The following is a 17,583-nucleotide window of genomic DNA, read 5'->3' on the forward strand; positions in this document are numbered from 1 at the left end:
GCACACACACTCGACACCCGCTCACCCACACCCACACCCACACCTACACATACACACCATTGACGTTGTACTTGTCAAATAATTCATGCTCGTATATTTGAGTGTAATTCATTTTTGTTTAGTCGCAAAAAAACCAAAAACCAATCAATAAATCTCCAATTATAATTAATAAATTATATACGTGTTCTCCTTTTTCTTCCCTTCTCGTTTCTTTTTCTTTTTGGCACACACCAACGAACCAACGAACTTAATAACCGTATATCTATACCCCATGTATCTATATCGAAATGCGACTATAATTCCAATCGTAATCGAAAACCGCAGTTATTCATGATAGATAACTGCGCTGACGATTGGAGGATCGCAATGACATGGCAACGAATTAGTCAAATAGGGTTAGAACTTTTTATATGCGCTATACATCCAATTCCTGGCGAATACTATTTCCAGTGGACGACGAAATTGGCCAATAAGAATAAAACAATTGGCACCGAAATGGTGCCATATGACGTAGCTTTATCATTACCTATGTTCCTTCGATTATATTTAATCTGCCGCGTAATGCTGCTGCATTCAAAGCTATTCACAGATGCATCATCACGGAGCATTGGCGCTCTCAATAGGATTAATTTTAACACAAGGTGAGTTCAATTCAAATCAAATCAAAAAAGTAAAGCATTCGTCTCCTATGAAAACTGTACGAAACCGCACGGTCACACTGTGTTTCAAATAAAGCTTCGGTCACCCTGTGCGCATCTTCCGATAATGTAATGTAATTTATTTCAAATTTCCTTATTTACTTCTCCCTTACAGATTCGTTTTAAAAACTCTAATGACAATATGTCCGGGAACGGTTCTATTGGTCTTCATGGTCTCGCTGTGGATCATTGCATCGTGGACGCTGCGTCAGTGCGAAAGGTAATGGCCTTATTCTATTATTGAATTTATGATATGATATTTCTTCTTGTAGCGATTTTGATTTTCCTTTTTATTTACCTTTATATTTTCAATTGTACTTATGCTTTCGTTTCGTTTTGGTCTCAATGGTTAATTGGTTTCGTTTGTTTTCGGTTTTATCGTTTTTTCCTATTCCGTGCTCCGTTTTGCGTTATCCGTATTTTTCATAAGTTTTTCTCTGAACGCCATTTCCGTTAACCGTTCTGATTCAATGTGTTTGCCACTAATACTTTGACATAACTATGTATTTAATATCAATGTATGTATGTACATAATATATGTGCCAAGCATTACGTAATGTCTATTTCAAGAAACTCAAAAACTCGAAAACTAAAGCATCTTCGTCACAAGTTGTATTTGTAATTTTTTTTATACTCCTGTATAAAACAAGTTGTCGAACACATTTTAAAGTCCGAAAAAAAAGGGGAAATGGGGATTAAGGCACAGCCACGGCTTACAACTTACACGATAAACAAAAAAAATAAAGCGAATGTGCATTGTTGCTTATTCATACGTGCTAAAGAATTTACATGTAGCTTGCATTTTATCCGCATACACATATAAAAAACCAAATCCCCGACGAAAGACCAAAACAGAAACGAGTTCGAATGCGAATCTGTAACAATCGAAATGCAATTGTCACTGTCACGTAGCGAACGATTGGATAATGGATAATGCTTGCATGTGTTTCAATTTATTTACATTTGGCATTCGGATTCGCTTGTTTTTTACCACCTTCCCCTATCCACCCAGAAAGAACCCTGATTGCTGATTGCTTTTTTACATTTATCTTGCCTGTACTTTTCCCCTTTTCTGACAACTGACAACTTATCGATATATTCGATGAAAGTTGATTGTCGTCCTGCACTTATCGAGGGGAAGGGGACAACAACAACAAAGCAAAAAGCGCACACACTAGTACAGTTGAACTCTAAAATACAAAATACACCACTTAGAATTGGAGAGGCAGTAAGAAGAATTGAACGTGACTTTACAGAGAAGTAAGATGAGGCATGCAATTGCTATCGATATCGAAATTTCTTAGTGTCGCACGGTATCAACTTTAAATGCAGCCACACTGTAATGCCTCATATGCAAATTAAACAAAATCGGTCGCTCAGAGCTCATCTTTCTTCTCTGTATCGCGCTTAGAACTTACATATATCCTTTCATATTAATCCCTATGCCTGTAATGTCCCATTTACAATTTTGTGTATTTTTTAAACTTTAAATCTTTATGTTTCAACGTTGTATGCTAGCTCAGTCTACCTTTCTCTCTCGCTCTACTTCGCTTCAACTTGCTCTTCAGTAAATTCTTCTTGACTTTCCAAGGGAAATCCTGTTTGATGACACCCTTTGTAATTGAATTGGCGCACCATACGTTGCTCTCGCTCTCTCTTTCGACTTAATCCTTTGGACTCCCTGCTTCTGTCCTCTTTCAAGCTCTCTCTTCTCTCTTTCACTCTCACATTGATCTACATATTTCAGTTGTTCTTCCAGTTTTTATATTTTTAATTAAATTTGTTTGTGGACTTACCACGTTCCTTATGTTTTTCTTGTTGTTGTTGCTGTTTAGTTTTGGGAAACGAAACAAAACAAGAAAAATGACAAAAAACCAAAAACATTGTTACATTGCATATTTATTTAATCAATTAAGCTTTAAATTCAAATTGTGGATTGTACTGCGCCTGCATTGCTGTAGATCATATCTAAACATCCATATATATGTAACCAACTATAATATTGAAACAAGTGTTAACCCAAAACAAAGCCATGAAAACAGAAAACGAATACCACTCATCCAAATAGGGATCCTATCTCGAAAGAGCCAACCGATAGGTCCAACAGCTGTGTTTCAGTTCGTGACGAAAGCATATACACCTCTCCATAAGTTGTTGTTGTTGCTGCTGTTGTTGTTGTCGTCCTTATTGTTGCGTTGTTCCTATAGCTAATATATCCTCACATGTCTGTGCAGTTGGATCCATAAGATAATATAAATAAATAAACAGAGGCATGTTCGAAATCGGTCAATCACAGCCAAAAAAAAAAAAAACAGAGAAGATAAAAAGAGACAGAAGCACTCGTACCTTCCTCCTCCTTGTTCTTCATCTTCTTCTTCTTATCCTACCACTACTATATGTGCCATATAAATATTCCCCACTTTCATTTCATTTTCGACTCAGATGAGTGACACGTATTGATTTGCGTGTCACATCCTCCGCTCGATTTGTTTCTGATTTTGCTTTCCCACGATTTCATTACTTGGCATTATTTTTGGCACATGGCGATAGACTGGACTGGCCAACGAACAACTGAGAAGTTCAGTGAGAAATAAATGAAAAATAAATACGACGAGTACCTGCATATTTATGTCCATCAATTTCAAATCGAGGAATCGAACACCAACACACAAAACAAACGTATACATATGTATTTATCGTAACGATGTTGAATTGTGTTTCGAATACCATAATTAATTCGTATCTCAATGTTTTTTCTGTAGAAATTGGTAGAATTGGTTCTGAATTTCCTAAAACTTTATTTTCCGATCTGTCTGTTATTTTCGTTTTAGCCGGGTCCTGTCGAGGTCCCAACTTTAATTTCTGTTTTATTCATTTATCTATCTGTGTCTGTATGTGTGTCAGTATGTGTATGTGCGTAATGTTGGAGATCCCTGGAAAATGTATCTTAACCAATCATGCATGCTCTGCTCAGCTCGGATCAAAGCTATGTGAGTTAGATATAGGGCAGGGAATTTAGGTTGAACATTTTTGGCAAATAACAGGTGAAATCTCGAGATTTTTCCCAGCATTAAAAGGGTGTTTACAAACACTGAGCACACAAACACCCTCATACACTGAGAAAACCAAATCATTTTTCTTTTGACACTCACTTACCAAGTGAATTATAAATTTTAGCTCTGAAAATAATTTTGGTCAGAATGAATGGTCACACCACACTTTTGTGTGCAGTGTGACCTTGAGCGCATTTAAAGAAAGAGCAAAAAACGATTTCAGGCTTCCAATGCCAATTATAGTTAGAATATCAAAGTACGAATTTCATTTGCCGGTGTACGAGCTCTTGGCATTCATTATGACTTTTCCTTGGCAAATTGCTTATACCATCCATTCACAAGCAGCCACCCACTCGCCCATTGAAAACGGCACCCAACGGAGCTGTGTCGGCAGGCATGCTTCGGCATTTAGTGGCCACATCTCTAGGGCTTCAGGTGGTAAGCCTCTTCAGGTGGAACAGCAGGTTATCACGGGGAAGCTCTCTGTTGGGCCATTTTAGTCGATTTGCATGTAGTCACAAGTGTGCGCCGTTTTGTGTGAGTGCGAAGTATGTGCATCTGTGCCGTTCAGATCGAGAGTTATCAGTTGGAGGACCCAGCACAGAACCCAAATCCCAAACCCAAGCCCAAGCCCAAAGCCCCTTTCCAATCAGACATTCATGCCCCTACAGAAGGAGGTGGAGAAGATGAAAAAGTGCAGGAGGAGGAGGAGGAGGTCGATGAGGCGGAGGAATGAGAAGGAGGAGCAGAAAGAGGATGAAGGAGTATTATGAGAGGAAAGCAGTTTTTGAACCGATGCCGAAGCAAGTGTTGTAATCGAATTGCCAAAACTACTATCCAAACTATTATTATTCAATATTATTCATGTCATTGTATATTACAAAATTATACCCCGCAGCCCCCTTAACAAAAAATCTATCTACCTATCTATCTATCCGTACCTTTCAATCTATCTTACTATCTCGCTCTTAAATTCTATTGAGGACTTTCAATTCGTTGCCCAAAAAGATGAAAACAATCCAAAAAGATAAAGCAAATTACTTTCCTCCTGAATTTCAGTTTCTTTCTTTCTTCTTGTTTTGTTTCCTTATCGAATTTGTTTTTTATTTTTGCGTTTTGTAATTGAATTATTTAATTTATATTAATTTATTTGGTATTTATGCGTATTTTTTTTGAAATACATGGAAATTTTCTAAAAATATGAAAAAAATTTACCAAATTGTATTCTTAATTTTTCTGGAAAACAAAACCAAAACAAAAATAATAGTAAAAATTTTTACAAAAAATGTTCACATAATTTCACATCTGTTTATTTGTTTACTCCACTTCTCACCCTTCTTCTGTATCCACAAATTGCAAAAAAAAAAAAAAAATATCAACAAAAATGTATGAAATCGAATATATATATGAAAAATACCAAACAACAACCGATAAACAACCGCAACTTGAATACGCATACGAAATACGCACTACGCATCTGAAATACCGAATTCTCTATATATATTTTTGTATACTGAAAACCGCAAAAACGTTAAACCGCTAACGAAACATATCAAAACGGCAATTAAAATATCAAATAAACCAAACCAAAAAATAAAACGTATCATAAATGATAAAACGAACTGACTGAAAATCGTACCCCATTCCCACAATGCCGATCAATTACAAACAAAAAAAAAAAAAAAACGATACGATCCAATACGATTCAATTCGATTCGATCCGCATAAAAAAAAGGTTCCACGATGAGGAGCACGCGAATTTGCTTAACTCCATGTGGCTAACGGCCATCACATTTCTGTGTGTCGGCTACGGCGACATTGTGCCAAACACGTACTGTGGACGCGGTATCACCCTCACCTGCGGCATGGTGGTAAGTATTTCCTCAAAACCTCAAAAAAAAAAAAAAAAAAAACATAAAACAAAAAACCTTTCAAGAAATACCAAAACCAAAGACTCCCAGAAACTCCATTTATGATACCGATAATACATTAAAAAAATACCAAAAACAAAGTAAATGAAAATAAATAGCAAAAATAGAACAGTACAGAACAGAACAGTTGCAAAAATGTATATATATATCTACATATATATATATCTATATACAAACTATAAAGAAATTATATAACCAGATAAACAATAAACTAAAACAACTACAACAACAAGTACATACATCATCATCAACAAGAAAACAGCAACAACAACAGCAAACAGCAAACTTTCATGCATAAAAATATGAGAAATCAAAACCCATCGCAAGCCAAAGAGGAGTAGTAGAATATGAAGAGAAGGAGGTGGAGAAGAATGATAATAAAAGGGGGGTTGCCCAGAAAAGTAGCCGCCATTGAGGCGCCCCCGAAAAAAAGAATGAAAATAATACAGAACAAAACAGATGAGAACAGAACAGAAAACGCCCGCTCCGCACATACATATATAGTATTTTATAGTAATTGTACCTGCCAAATCAAGCCAAACACACGCACGCACACACACACACTTCGCTCTACACAGAAAACAAATTGTGCCAGATCTCCAAGTCTCCAGCAATTCGATACTTCTTTGTATTTCCTGCGGAAAATTCCCGTTCACAGATATCGATAAATTTAGAATACAAGTCTGGAACTCTATGAGCATAAGTTCAGTTACTACAAATATTTTACAGTGATATACAAGTAAAAATCACTGATATCGTACAAAAACAAACTTCCTCATCTTCTGGTATATGTGCTTGTGCTTGTGTATTGACGAACGTACAATTTTTATTTGCTGTGTACTTGTGCGGGCGTATTCCCTGACCTATCTTCTCGATGCTCTCGAAATGCTAACCCCTCCTCAGTTATAAATTCAAATTCAAATATCCAAAATCCGTTATGGTGGAGCCTCCCGCCCACACAAACAGGAGTATGAACCCATATCCATTTTTCGTAGCATACATTCCAGCGCACATAGTTTAGATGCCGTTTTGTCTGCCCAAAACGTCGCCAAAAACAACAGGACCCAAAAAGCCAAAATAAACTGAAAAAAGCGGAAAGCAAATGTCGAGCTATAGTTCTATATCTATAGCCATCTCGCTCTATCTGGTTTTTGTTTTCAGTCAGGCTGCGATTACTACTCACACACAATCACACGAGTTCTCCGCCCACACACTACCACACACACACACACTCTGGCAATCTGTTGTAAATCATCACCAAAAAAATACATGTATATGTGACCACCCACCCACTTTGTATGCGTGTGTGTGTGTGTGAGTACTGTATTATTACCATAAGTATACATTATATATATTTAAATATATGTACATAATCACCATGTGTGCTTGTGCGTGTGTGTGTGTTTTTGCAGCATTAAAGAGTGCAGATAACAATGTAACTTTTCCCCTTTGTCCTTTTTTCTGCCAGCGAAAACTAAAACAAAAAATCCTGACACACACACACACATACACAAACACGTATGTACTTTAAAGAGGAAGCGGAGGAAAAAACGAGAAAAGTTTTCGCTTCCTGGCAAAAAACAAAAACAAAAACAAAATCAAAACAAATCTTTTCTGACAGCTCCGGCAAATTCTATTAATGTGCAGACTTAGCTGTCTGTGTGAGTGTGAGTGCGCAAGAATGGCTCTGTGTGTGTGGGCGTGTGTGTGTGTGTATGTGTGAGCCTTGAAAATTAAATTGAATTATTTTATGCCCCCTAGAAGCCTTCTTCATTAAGAGAATCGAATCACTAGAATTCATCAAAATTATATACATATGTATATATAATTTCAACTCTCACTTTTGTACAGCAAGCTTTAAACGGGCAAAAAACTCCCATGGTTGTACATATATACATATATATTAACGGTTGCGTACATAACTGTCAACATCTCGATATATCCAAATGCCAAAAATCACCCCCTCTCCCAAAAAAAAAAAAAAAAAAAACAAACAATAAATATATTGAAAGAAACCAACTCCCATGAAACTCTTTTTGGACCACTGTATTGTGTGCGCTCACCAGTTTACTCGTCCATTTGTTGTTAATCTCGTTTTCCTATATGCAGAATGCCCATTCTAACTTTTACTTTTCGTTTCCACAATTGTTTTTCCTTTCGTTTCCGTTCGCCTTACTGTTTTTTTATGTTTTTCTTTTTGTTACGATATGCGTTCGACTTTTACGTTCTACTAATTTAACCAGTTTTACCTGTGCCAGTTTAGTTCTTAATGGATTCTTATAGTTTATTTTTGAACATTAAGCCAACAATACGATATTTTTCTCTATCTCTCTTTCCCTTTCATTTAAAATATAAACGCGTGTATTCAATTTGACCCCTGAAACTGAAAATGAAACTGAAACTGAAACTTCAACTGATTAAATCCATAAAAAAAACCATAACCAATTCAAATATATATATACCTTTATATATATTTCGAACGAAACAAATGTATATGAAAAAAAACCAAAATATATAAAAACGCGTGCTGGTTTATGGAACAGATTTCATGATGAAGAACATGCGAATCTTTTGAATGCAATGTGGCTGATAGCGATAACATTTTTGAGTGTTGGTTTCGGTGATATTGTTCCGAATACGTACTGTGGACGTGGTATCGCTGTCAGTACAGGAATAATGGTGAGTTTTTAACAACAAAATATTACCAACAATTGCACACAACATAACAATCAAGAAATATGTATTAAACAAAAAAAAAAAAAAAAAAAAAAAAAACAAACAAAATAGAAATATTATTTAAAAACCAGATGTTTCAAACTAGAACAGATATCACGTGTAAATAATTACATAAACTGCATACGAATGTTTACCCGCCCACCACAACCGCCCCTCGCCGCCACTTTTAATATGAACACAATGATAAATCTAAACTCACCTGAATCGTCAAATTTCTAGTTAACTGTACATACATATATCAAATACCTAGATGAATCACCAAAAAAAAGCTTAAGCACCTCAATTCGAGGCGACAACCTAACCGCATGTTTTCAGCCTGAGATCAACTGAGATCAGATTGAGCCATTTTCGAGCCCCAAAAAGTCTGAAGTCTGGAAAAGATCGAGAAACCACCGACCTTAACCGTTCCAAATAAATCGCAGATGAGGCATAGTGAACAGTATAGGAATCGAATTAAATACGTATTTTCCATTCTTCTATCTCTCTTCACCTTTTATACAGTTCTGCTTTTGTGTGGCTTACTTTCTTCTCTCGCTCTCTTCCATCTACATATATGCCTATATTTCGATTTTCCCCACTACCGGTCGTATGACTATCTGCTTATTTCTTAGACTTTTTGAGATATTTATCATGTCGTAGTAGCCAAAATAACCAAAGTATAAAAAATGCAAAAATAAAAAAATTAAAAAAAAAAAAAAAACAAACAAAAGTAATAAAGCTATGATAGATATTTCCGTTCCTAACTTGACTATGAATCGTGATTTATGGTTTCAACTTTGTTCCCTAGCTAATTGTTTCGTACTTATGTGTGTATGTAACTCTCTGCCAGACACCTCTAACTGTTGTATTACATATAGACATGTGCCGAATCGCCCGAATCGATTAACTCTTTTGATATTACTCTAATCCGAAATCTAATCTAAACCCCACATCCAACTCCGTATCTCAAAACTCTAATCCAAAAACGTTGCTGCATTTCAATCGATCCCATCTACATCGTAATTTCAATTAGAAGATAGCCATTCCAATCATCCAAACTCATTCAACCCACTCACCCATTAATCATTCAACCATCGAGAAGCAAATAAAATAACAAAGTGAAAAAATAGAAGAAAAAAAGAAAGAAAAGAAAAGAACCAACTGAAACATAACATATATACATGTTGTAACATCCATAAAATTACTATATCTATTGTGAGAGCAACAACAAAAGTTCTGGACTATATAACTTGATAAACAAAAGCAACTTTCATTTTGAATGCATAAACCAAAAGTGAAAATAACCAACTGGCATTACAGATGGCCGGGCACCCAACCCCCAAAAACCACTTAAACTACCCACTATCCACAAAAAGAAAAGAAAAAGAAGAAATAAAGCTAGCATCAGAGAAAATGAGTGCAATTGTGTCACAATTAAGAAAATTGCCTTTGACCATTTGCCAATTTCAGCTAATTTGGCCACATTTCTTGTCTTCTACGAGTGTGGCGAGCTGGTCATTATATTTCACACGTACTTATCTTTATTTTTAGCCCGTCACTGGCAGTATTTCTTACAATGGTAATCATAGTAATCGATAAATATATTTGGGATTTGTTCAAACGTATATTGTGGAAATTACTCAATCGGTAGTAGAGAGTCATATTAAATATAACTAATTTTTTACCGCTTTGGTAGCTGAACAAATTGTATAGACCAACTAAATGCACTTACGGAGTTGGGTGTCCGGGAGTCCCAGATCCCAGATCTTGAATCTCAGATCTATGATCTTGGATCAGTTCGAAACTCACCTCAGTTGCGCGCGCTTTTCGAAATTCAATGCCCAAACTCACCACTCTCCACGTCGTCGTTGCAGGGCGCCGGCTGTACGGCTCTACTGGTGGCCGTTGTCTCGCGGAAACTGGAGCTGACCCGTGCCGAGAAGCATGTGCACAACTTCATGATGGACACGCAGTTGACCAAACGGGTATTGATCGTGTTCCAAGTCTCAAGATTCTGATCCGATTCGAATTGATCCGATGCGACGTATCATATATACTATATAACGAATACCACATCAAAAACCATATACCATGTACCATTTATATACATATGCATTCTAATTACTTTGTATACGTTTCTTCTTTGGACCAAAATTTAGCTGAAAAATGCTGCGGCGAATGTTCTGCGTGAAACTTGGCTCATTTACAAACATACAAGACTAGTAAAACGGGTTAATCCCGGCCGTGTAAGAACCCACCAAAGAAAGTTCCTTCTAGCTATATATGCGTGAGTATTTTTAGAGATCTATCAACAAACAATCAACCAAACAACCAACCAACCAACAACTAAGAACAAATACCAATCGAAAAGATAATAACTAAAAGAAAAAGAGTGCCTAAGAACAACTAAACCCAACTTAAAGCCAAAATGATATCAGATCGTGTAGAAGTTTTCGGGTCTTTGGAATGGGGAAATATCATTGGTCGTCTCTGTTTGTTTATGTTCTGTCTCTTTTCTGTCTCTCAGTCTACATTTTCGTGAAACTAACTCTCATTTGTCCACATAACTCCCTCTGTACGTACTATGTTTGTCAGATTAGCTAACAAAATAACAATGAAAATCACTGTCAGTTCGCAAAAGTAACCCTGTACTGATGCCCCCCTTCATTATTAGACTCATCTTTGTGCCCATCAATAATCGTAGAAAAGCTTTGGGAAAGCCATCCATCAGAATCTGTACATACATCCGTACGAAAAGAAAGTAAAACCTAAACGAAAAAAACAAAACAAAAACTAAAACGAACTAATCAAAATACTAAAAACGATAATACCAAGTACTAAACTGAAATGTTGAAACCACAAATGATTGAACTCGTTTTACTAGCCTGTAAATAGGTTGTAAAGCCCTGTTTTTACGTTATGCAATAACCGAGACTAGCCACATAACCTAGCATGCTGCGTTAAATATTCTAGAATCTCGTATCTAAAACTATCGCAATATCATCTGTGCTTTTGCCTAGTGCCCAGTGTCATATACGATATCATACATTATCATACGACTGCCTAATGAACGAATTGAATATGTTACACAGCATTCCATAGCATTCGTAACACCTGAATCATCTTGTCTGTCCAAAATTCAAGCCGTAATCCATTCCACCGAATCCTGTGAATCGTCTTAGTTCCATCCAACCGCCCCACTATTTTCACACGGGAAATGGCTTAGGGATCAGCCGAATGATATGATGATACTTTCACGATACGATTTTCTGCAATTTTAACGCCCGAATATGGACTTTTTTCCTACTCCAAAATAATCCTTCTATCAACTACGGCACAACGAATTCTACACACCAAAAAATAATAATCAAATAAATAATATTTTCAGAGAACTCTATCTAATAGCTGTGTGATTCGAAACTAAGAAAAAATAAAACACAAACATTTTATTCTAATTATAACGTTTCGAAGCACTCTGTTATCTATTGGTCCGATTTGTAAATTTTCTATTTGTGTGAATCTTATGAATGAAAAGTGAGTTTTCGGCTGGACGAAACGAAAAATCTTTTCCACAAAAAAAAAAAGAAAAATCGTGTGTGAATGTGGTTATTATGTGAGCAAAGCCCTAATTAGTGTTATGTGTTGGCGATCTATCATATTTTATTTAAATAATGTTCTCTGTAATATTGATGACTCTTCCAATGCGATTTAGGTTGCGAAAAGTTAAAATGGATCAGCGCAAACTAATGGATAATGCAAACACAATAACTGACATGGCCAAGGTAGCTATAGAACAGAACTGAAAACATACAATCGAACTTTGATAATCGTGCACGAATCGATAACTTACTCGTAGTCAGCGATGTTTCCGTTACATAATTTTCCAAATTGCTTGTCGCTTATTTTGTAAGAGTTATTTTATTCCATCGTGAATGTCAAAACGAGATTTAATTAATCAAAGTTCGAATGTGCAGCTTTGTGTACAGTATTCACGTCACATGTGAATGAGCCGATGTGCAATGCATGTTTGTGATTGTGTGAATACCATTCGCAGACACAAAACACGGTCTACGAGATAATATCGGACATGTCTAGCCGTCAGGATGCCATCGAAGAGCGTCTAACCAACCTAGAGGACAAAATGCAGAGCATACAAGTATGACAAACAATCGGGAGTGTTGTATTTGCCCAGTGATTTACTTACGCCCACACCAACCGCACTGGTGACTTATATTTGCAGGAGCACATGGAAAGCCTTCCAGACCTATTGTCTCGATGTCTGACCCAGCACCAGGAGCGGATCGAGCAGCGGCGGAACTTTTTACATCCTGACACAGCTGCAGTTGCCCCCATTCAAGCGCCAACGCCCCAATCGATGTTCAATGCAGCGCCCATGCTGTTTCCCCATTCTAGGTGAGTCGCCCCTCTCTCTCTCTCTCTCTCTATGTCTGTCTCTGTCTCTTTCTCTGTCTGTATCTATCTCTGTCTATGTCTATGTCTATAAGCCATGTCCATTATCCTCATCCACACGCACACATATGTATGCCAATGCCATTAAAGCGAGACTTGTGCCTGTCATTTCAATTTGTTTTTGTTCGTTGTCTGCGAGTCGTTTGTCTCCTGGACGGGAGAATTGGGGTCCCCACATTCCAGAAATCCATCCATCCTGTCATTTTGCATACTCATTTGTAAATATATATTCCGTAGTTGTCCATTGCACACACTTGATTCCTCCAAATTACATCCCAAGTCCCGGTGGCTACCCAAAAGAGAAATAAGAAACGTCTTCTATGCAAGATTCAAGTGATTTAAGACTGTGATTGAGGAAATTATGGCTTTTTTTTAATCAATCATCAATAGGAACGGTCAGGCAATAGCCATTACTTGACCGTTTCTATTTGTTTTAATTATAATTTGTATTGAAAGATGATATCTTTGGACGAACACTAACTGCAGGGTTTTCAATTTACCACTTTTTCTTTATTGACTCTTCATGGCTTTCCAACGCTCTGACATTTCACGATTTGCATCGAATCAAACCATCGCCATTAAACTAAACAAAGAAAAAGAAATGAAACTTTTTATTTATTTTGAAAAGTGTACTTGATAACGACAATTAACATACTGCTTTTTGCATAGAAGTGTTCCCTCATCCAATAACGCCGCTGCTACTTACCATTGGCCAACAAGCCCTATTTTGCCACCTATATCTAGTAGAACACCACATTTAGTGCCTGATACTCACATGCCATCAAATGGATCTGCAGTTAATAGCTACGCATCTTCCAACAAATACGGCAGCTGAATATCAGAAAGAGAGCGCTCCAACTCCGTGATTAACATCGAGATGCTAACAATAAGGCCGGATCGATTCTGGCCAACCTCATCCGCACCCCAAAAGCCAACATCAACATTCACATCAACATCAATGTCTACGTCAAAGTCTAAACCCGAATTCGAAGTGGCCGAGACAGCGCTGAGGCAACGCGTGCTATCGCCGTCGTTATCGGAGTTTCAATCGAAATCGCTATCGAGACCATCGTCACAAACGCAGGAGCACATTTTGCAACAGCTCATTGGGCGGGAAAGGGAGATGATACCGATGATACCGATCATACCGATACCAGTGATACCGGAGGACGCCGAATCGTTGGCAAACACCAATACGAACAGCAACAGTTCGCCCGATCAGCAGAATGTGCCCATGGCTATAAGTACAGTACCGCCATCGAGTTCAGCGCCCGCATTCACAGCGACCGGAAGCGGAGGTTCGGTGGCCGGAACTAGTGGTGGCATTGTGAAATCGATAACGATGAACGAACCGATTACGACGGGGAGCGGCAAGCCGATTGCCTCAAATAAGTTTACTAGGAAAAGAGAACGTGTATGCAATAATAGTAGTTAATAGTAGTAGTCATAGTTATAGTAATAATAGAGGTAAAAGTAATATTAGTAATTCTACAAGTCGAATTTCGAACTCGGCCTTTTGTAAATAAGCCTCTTCGAGATGAGAAAAAAGTCAAATGTTAGCATATACATATTAATATACAGAATACACACACTATGTATCTATATCTGTATATGGATATATAGGCCTCCCCACAAAACATCCAAAAGAAAGCAAAAATACAATAAGCGAAAACCAAACAGAATATATGTATACATATATATGTCATTGTGTAACTTTTTTTTTCTAAGTTTTAGGCTAAACGTATTTGTAATATTTCACCTTGGGCCAAGGCAGCCTGTACATGCATACTAAAATACTTAACATAATATAGCATGTAGGGAGCGTATGTGTGTGTATGTGCATGGGAGTGTGCGAATGCGAGTGTACAGGACCAGATTGGTAAGGAAGTTAGGTCATATGTAGGACATAGATCGTAGGGCACCAGCATGTAGAATCCACGTATATGAACGCTCAGAAACAGCAACAGAAACAGCAATAGCAAACCCAAAAGATCTGGCACCAAGAGTCCATACCAGTAAATCCGTATATCCCTTAAAGAACTGCAACCCCCAGCACTTCCGCTTCCGGTGCAGCCAACCAACTGCAAAACATCCACGAACATGGCAAATTCTAGTGTCCGTCTGTCTCGAATTTGTGTACATATATTGTATCCGAAGGATGTGTGTCTGACCTGACTGTGTGTGCGAGGCAAGTGAAAGCATAAGCATACGAGGAACCCATTAAAGCCCCAACAATTATACACAAAACGAGCATGACGAGGAAAAAAACAAGAAAAAGAACTAAATCCCCAAAGAAGAACAATGAAAAACTATCTAACTGTAAAGTGCATGTTGCGAGATTTAGAAAACAGCAAAAACAGCGAAACCAAAAACTAAGAGATAGCGAAAAAAAGAACCCCAATAACCGAGGATAAACGAAAAATAAACACACAAGATGTGAGTTCTTACTTAACATCTACATACATACTATGTAGATCTGGCTTTAACTAAACTAACGAAACAAGTTTAAAGGAAACAAGTTTGTTGTTGTCTTCTTTTTCTACACATATATTAAAATATATATAGTATATATACATACATATATATTTTCGTTGTTGCTGTTTTTCGCCCATTCTTTTCTACCAAGAATTATGAACTCAATTAAGAACCTGAATAGCTTTTGAATGAAGTTAATGACGAAGATACAGTAGCGTAGACTAAACTGAGTAACAAATGAGAAGAAAGAAGTCGCAAAACGAACTATTTAGTATAGTCTACATACTAAAGTGAACAATTTTAATTGGAATTTTTGTAACATATTAAAGTAAATCCCATTAATATACAAGCTAGCTGGCAAATGTGTAACAACAACGGAACAAACTACAAGCTCCAGATAGAAAATAATAGTAACTAACCGAAGTGAACGGAAGCGAGTTGATAGAGCAGAATAGTGTAGACATAATAGCAGAAGTGGCCGAGCTACGTAAAGATTTTCTAAAGATTCTAAAAGGAACATTATATATACTATATATATACATATATATATATATATATATATATATACTTACTATAAAGTATTAACTGAGAGCATCGAAGTTATTTAAAGTAAAAATCAAAGCATGAAAACAAACAATTAGGTAATGTGCAACCTTCTAACGCTTTGTTAGGTTCCCAAGTTCCAAGATATACAACTGAATTCCCCGAATAGTGCCCCCACCTTCCAGCTCCCCTTAAATTCCACCCATCCTCGCACAAGCTCCCCAGTTTCCCCGTCAGTGAGACAGACTCTGCATATTATACAGAACCAGGGCCAGAAAGGATCAAAATATCTGTAAACTGTAGATTATATAGCCATAGGATGCAGTCCACTTTAAGCCAACTAAGAGTATCGGAGTTTTAACACAATGATTTACCACATCTCCAAGCCCCTGGCCTAAGTTTTGATTTATGAAAACGAAACTCCCCGCAACCAAAAAGTTTCCCAACTGTCTGATAGGTCTTAACTTATATGTATTTGTACAACTGAAGGCCCAGACAAGAAAAGAAATGAAAAGGGAGAACAAGGAACAAGTGACAAACCAACTAAATGAACCCTTAAACAAGTGTGTGTATACCTATTTATAATATCGAATATTTAAATTGAAATGAACGTTCAAGACTGCTGTCAAAATAGCTTTATCACAATAAATAACAAAGATCTACACAAGACGATAACACACCAAACACAACAGAACAGAACAGAACAGAACCGATCAGAACAATACTAAGGATATCATTATCGATTATCGAATCGGAACAGATTATCGAACCGGAAACACACAGCAACACACAGATTCAGATACGCGGTATGGAATGCGGCCAGCTTTAACATTATGTATTCATGCATATTTGGGTTTCAATTCTACAAAACTTAAAACGAATACGCAGAATAACACCGTTATTGATCGATATACAATTAACAATATATGGAGTCGAATCGAATCGAATTGATTAATTGGTGCAAGATCAAATTCCCGTTTGAACTGGTTTCCTAAGCCCAACAAAATACCTTTTAACACGAGATAAAAACCAAAAACTTTGATATGAGGGACCGAATTTCCAAAGACAGGTCTTTATTATACAAAATACCGAAGCAAAAGCAAACCAACTAACAATGAATTCCTAAGTAACAACATTTAACAGTAACAATTTATAATACGCAAGATTTTAAGCCGCCTTAGAGCTGGGTTCCAAACAAAAAAAAAAAAACTAAGGCACACATTGAAGGATCGTATTGCACCATGTCCTTGGTTGACTGTCGTAGCATTTTAGGTCCGAGTTCCACGTCCAGCTTTGTGTTACATTGTCCATTTGTGTTTTTTTCAAACTAGACTCACATCGAATCGAATTGAATCGATAAATGTTGTATACTTTCTTTTCCTCAGCGAATCGTAGAGCTCAAGGGGTACTTCGAGAATCATGCTTCAACCGTAACTCTTCTAGCCAAACCAGGTCCAATAGAACATATATACATATGTATGTACATGCATATGTATGTATGTATAGCCCAGTCAATGCCAATGCTAATGAAGAACTGGATTCGTGTTTTCGAAAAACGTTTCGAACCGGATTGTGACGAAGCAGCCATTTTGGTGTATTTACATGATAGAATCTAGAAAGGGTCCTTCCCCCAAAATATCCCCCACACCCCAATCCCTCCTCTCGTGCGCCCAACTAGATCGGGGTATGCAACATATA

The 17,583-nt window shown here is 37.1% G+C and overlaps 1 protein-coding gene across 22 annotated transcripts in view; it reads left to right on the top strand.

The window, feature by feature from the left end:
• Positions 1-15,243, top strand: part of LOC6725157 (small conductance calcium-activated potassium channel protein) — a 57,625-nt gene extending 42,382 nt beyond the window's left edge. For 13 of the 22 annotated variants that reach the window (XM_039297281.2, XM_016173447.3, XM_039297276.2 and 10 more), the window contains 9 exons: positions 325-641; positions 814-918; positions 8,226-8,361; positions 10,272-10,382; positions 10,557-10,684; positions 12,110-12,179; positions 12,452-12,553; positions 12,638-12,810; positions 13,537-15,243. In XM_039297281.2, coding sequence (XP_039153215.1) covers positions 325-641; positions 814-918; positions 8,226-8,361; positions 10,272-10,382; positions 10,557-10,684; positions 12,110-12,179; positions 12,452-12,553; positions 12,638-12,810; positions 13,537-13,702 — 1,308 coding nt within the window. In that variant the 3' untranslated portion in view covers positions 13,703-15,243. Of the gene's footprint in view, positions 1-324; positions 642-813; positions 919-5,486; positions 5,623-8,225; positions 8,362-10,271; positions 10,383-10,556; positions 10,685-12,109; positions 12,180-12,451; positions 12,554-12,637; positions 12,811-13,536 lie in introns of all 22 variants that reach the window. The other 9 variants (XM_039297278.2, XM_016173451.3, XM_039297282.2 and 6 more) reach the window with 4 other exon arrangements.
• Positions 15,244-17,583: the final 2,340 nt, after the last annotated feature.

Source organism: Drosophila simulans, chromosome X, assembly GCF_016746395.2.
Source record: "Drosophila simulans strain w501 chromosome X, Prin_Dsim_3.1, whole genome shotgun sequence".
Taxonomy (NCBI): domain Eukaryota; kingdom Metazoa; phylum Arthropoda; class Insecta; order Diptera; family Drosophilidae; genus Drosophila; species Drosophila simulans.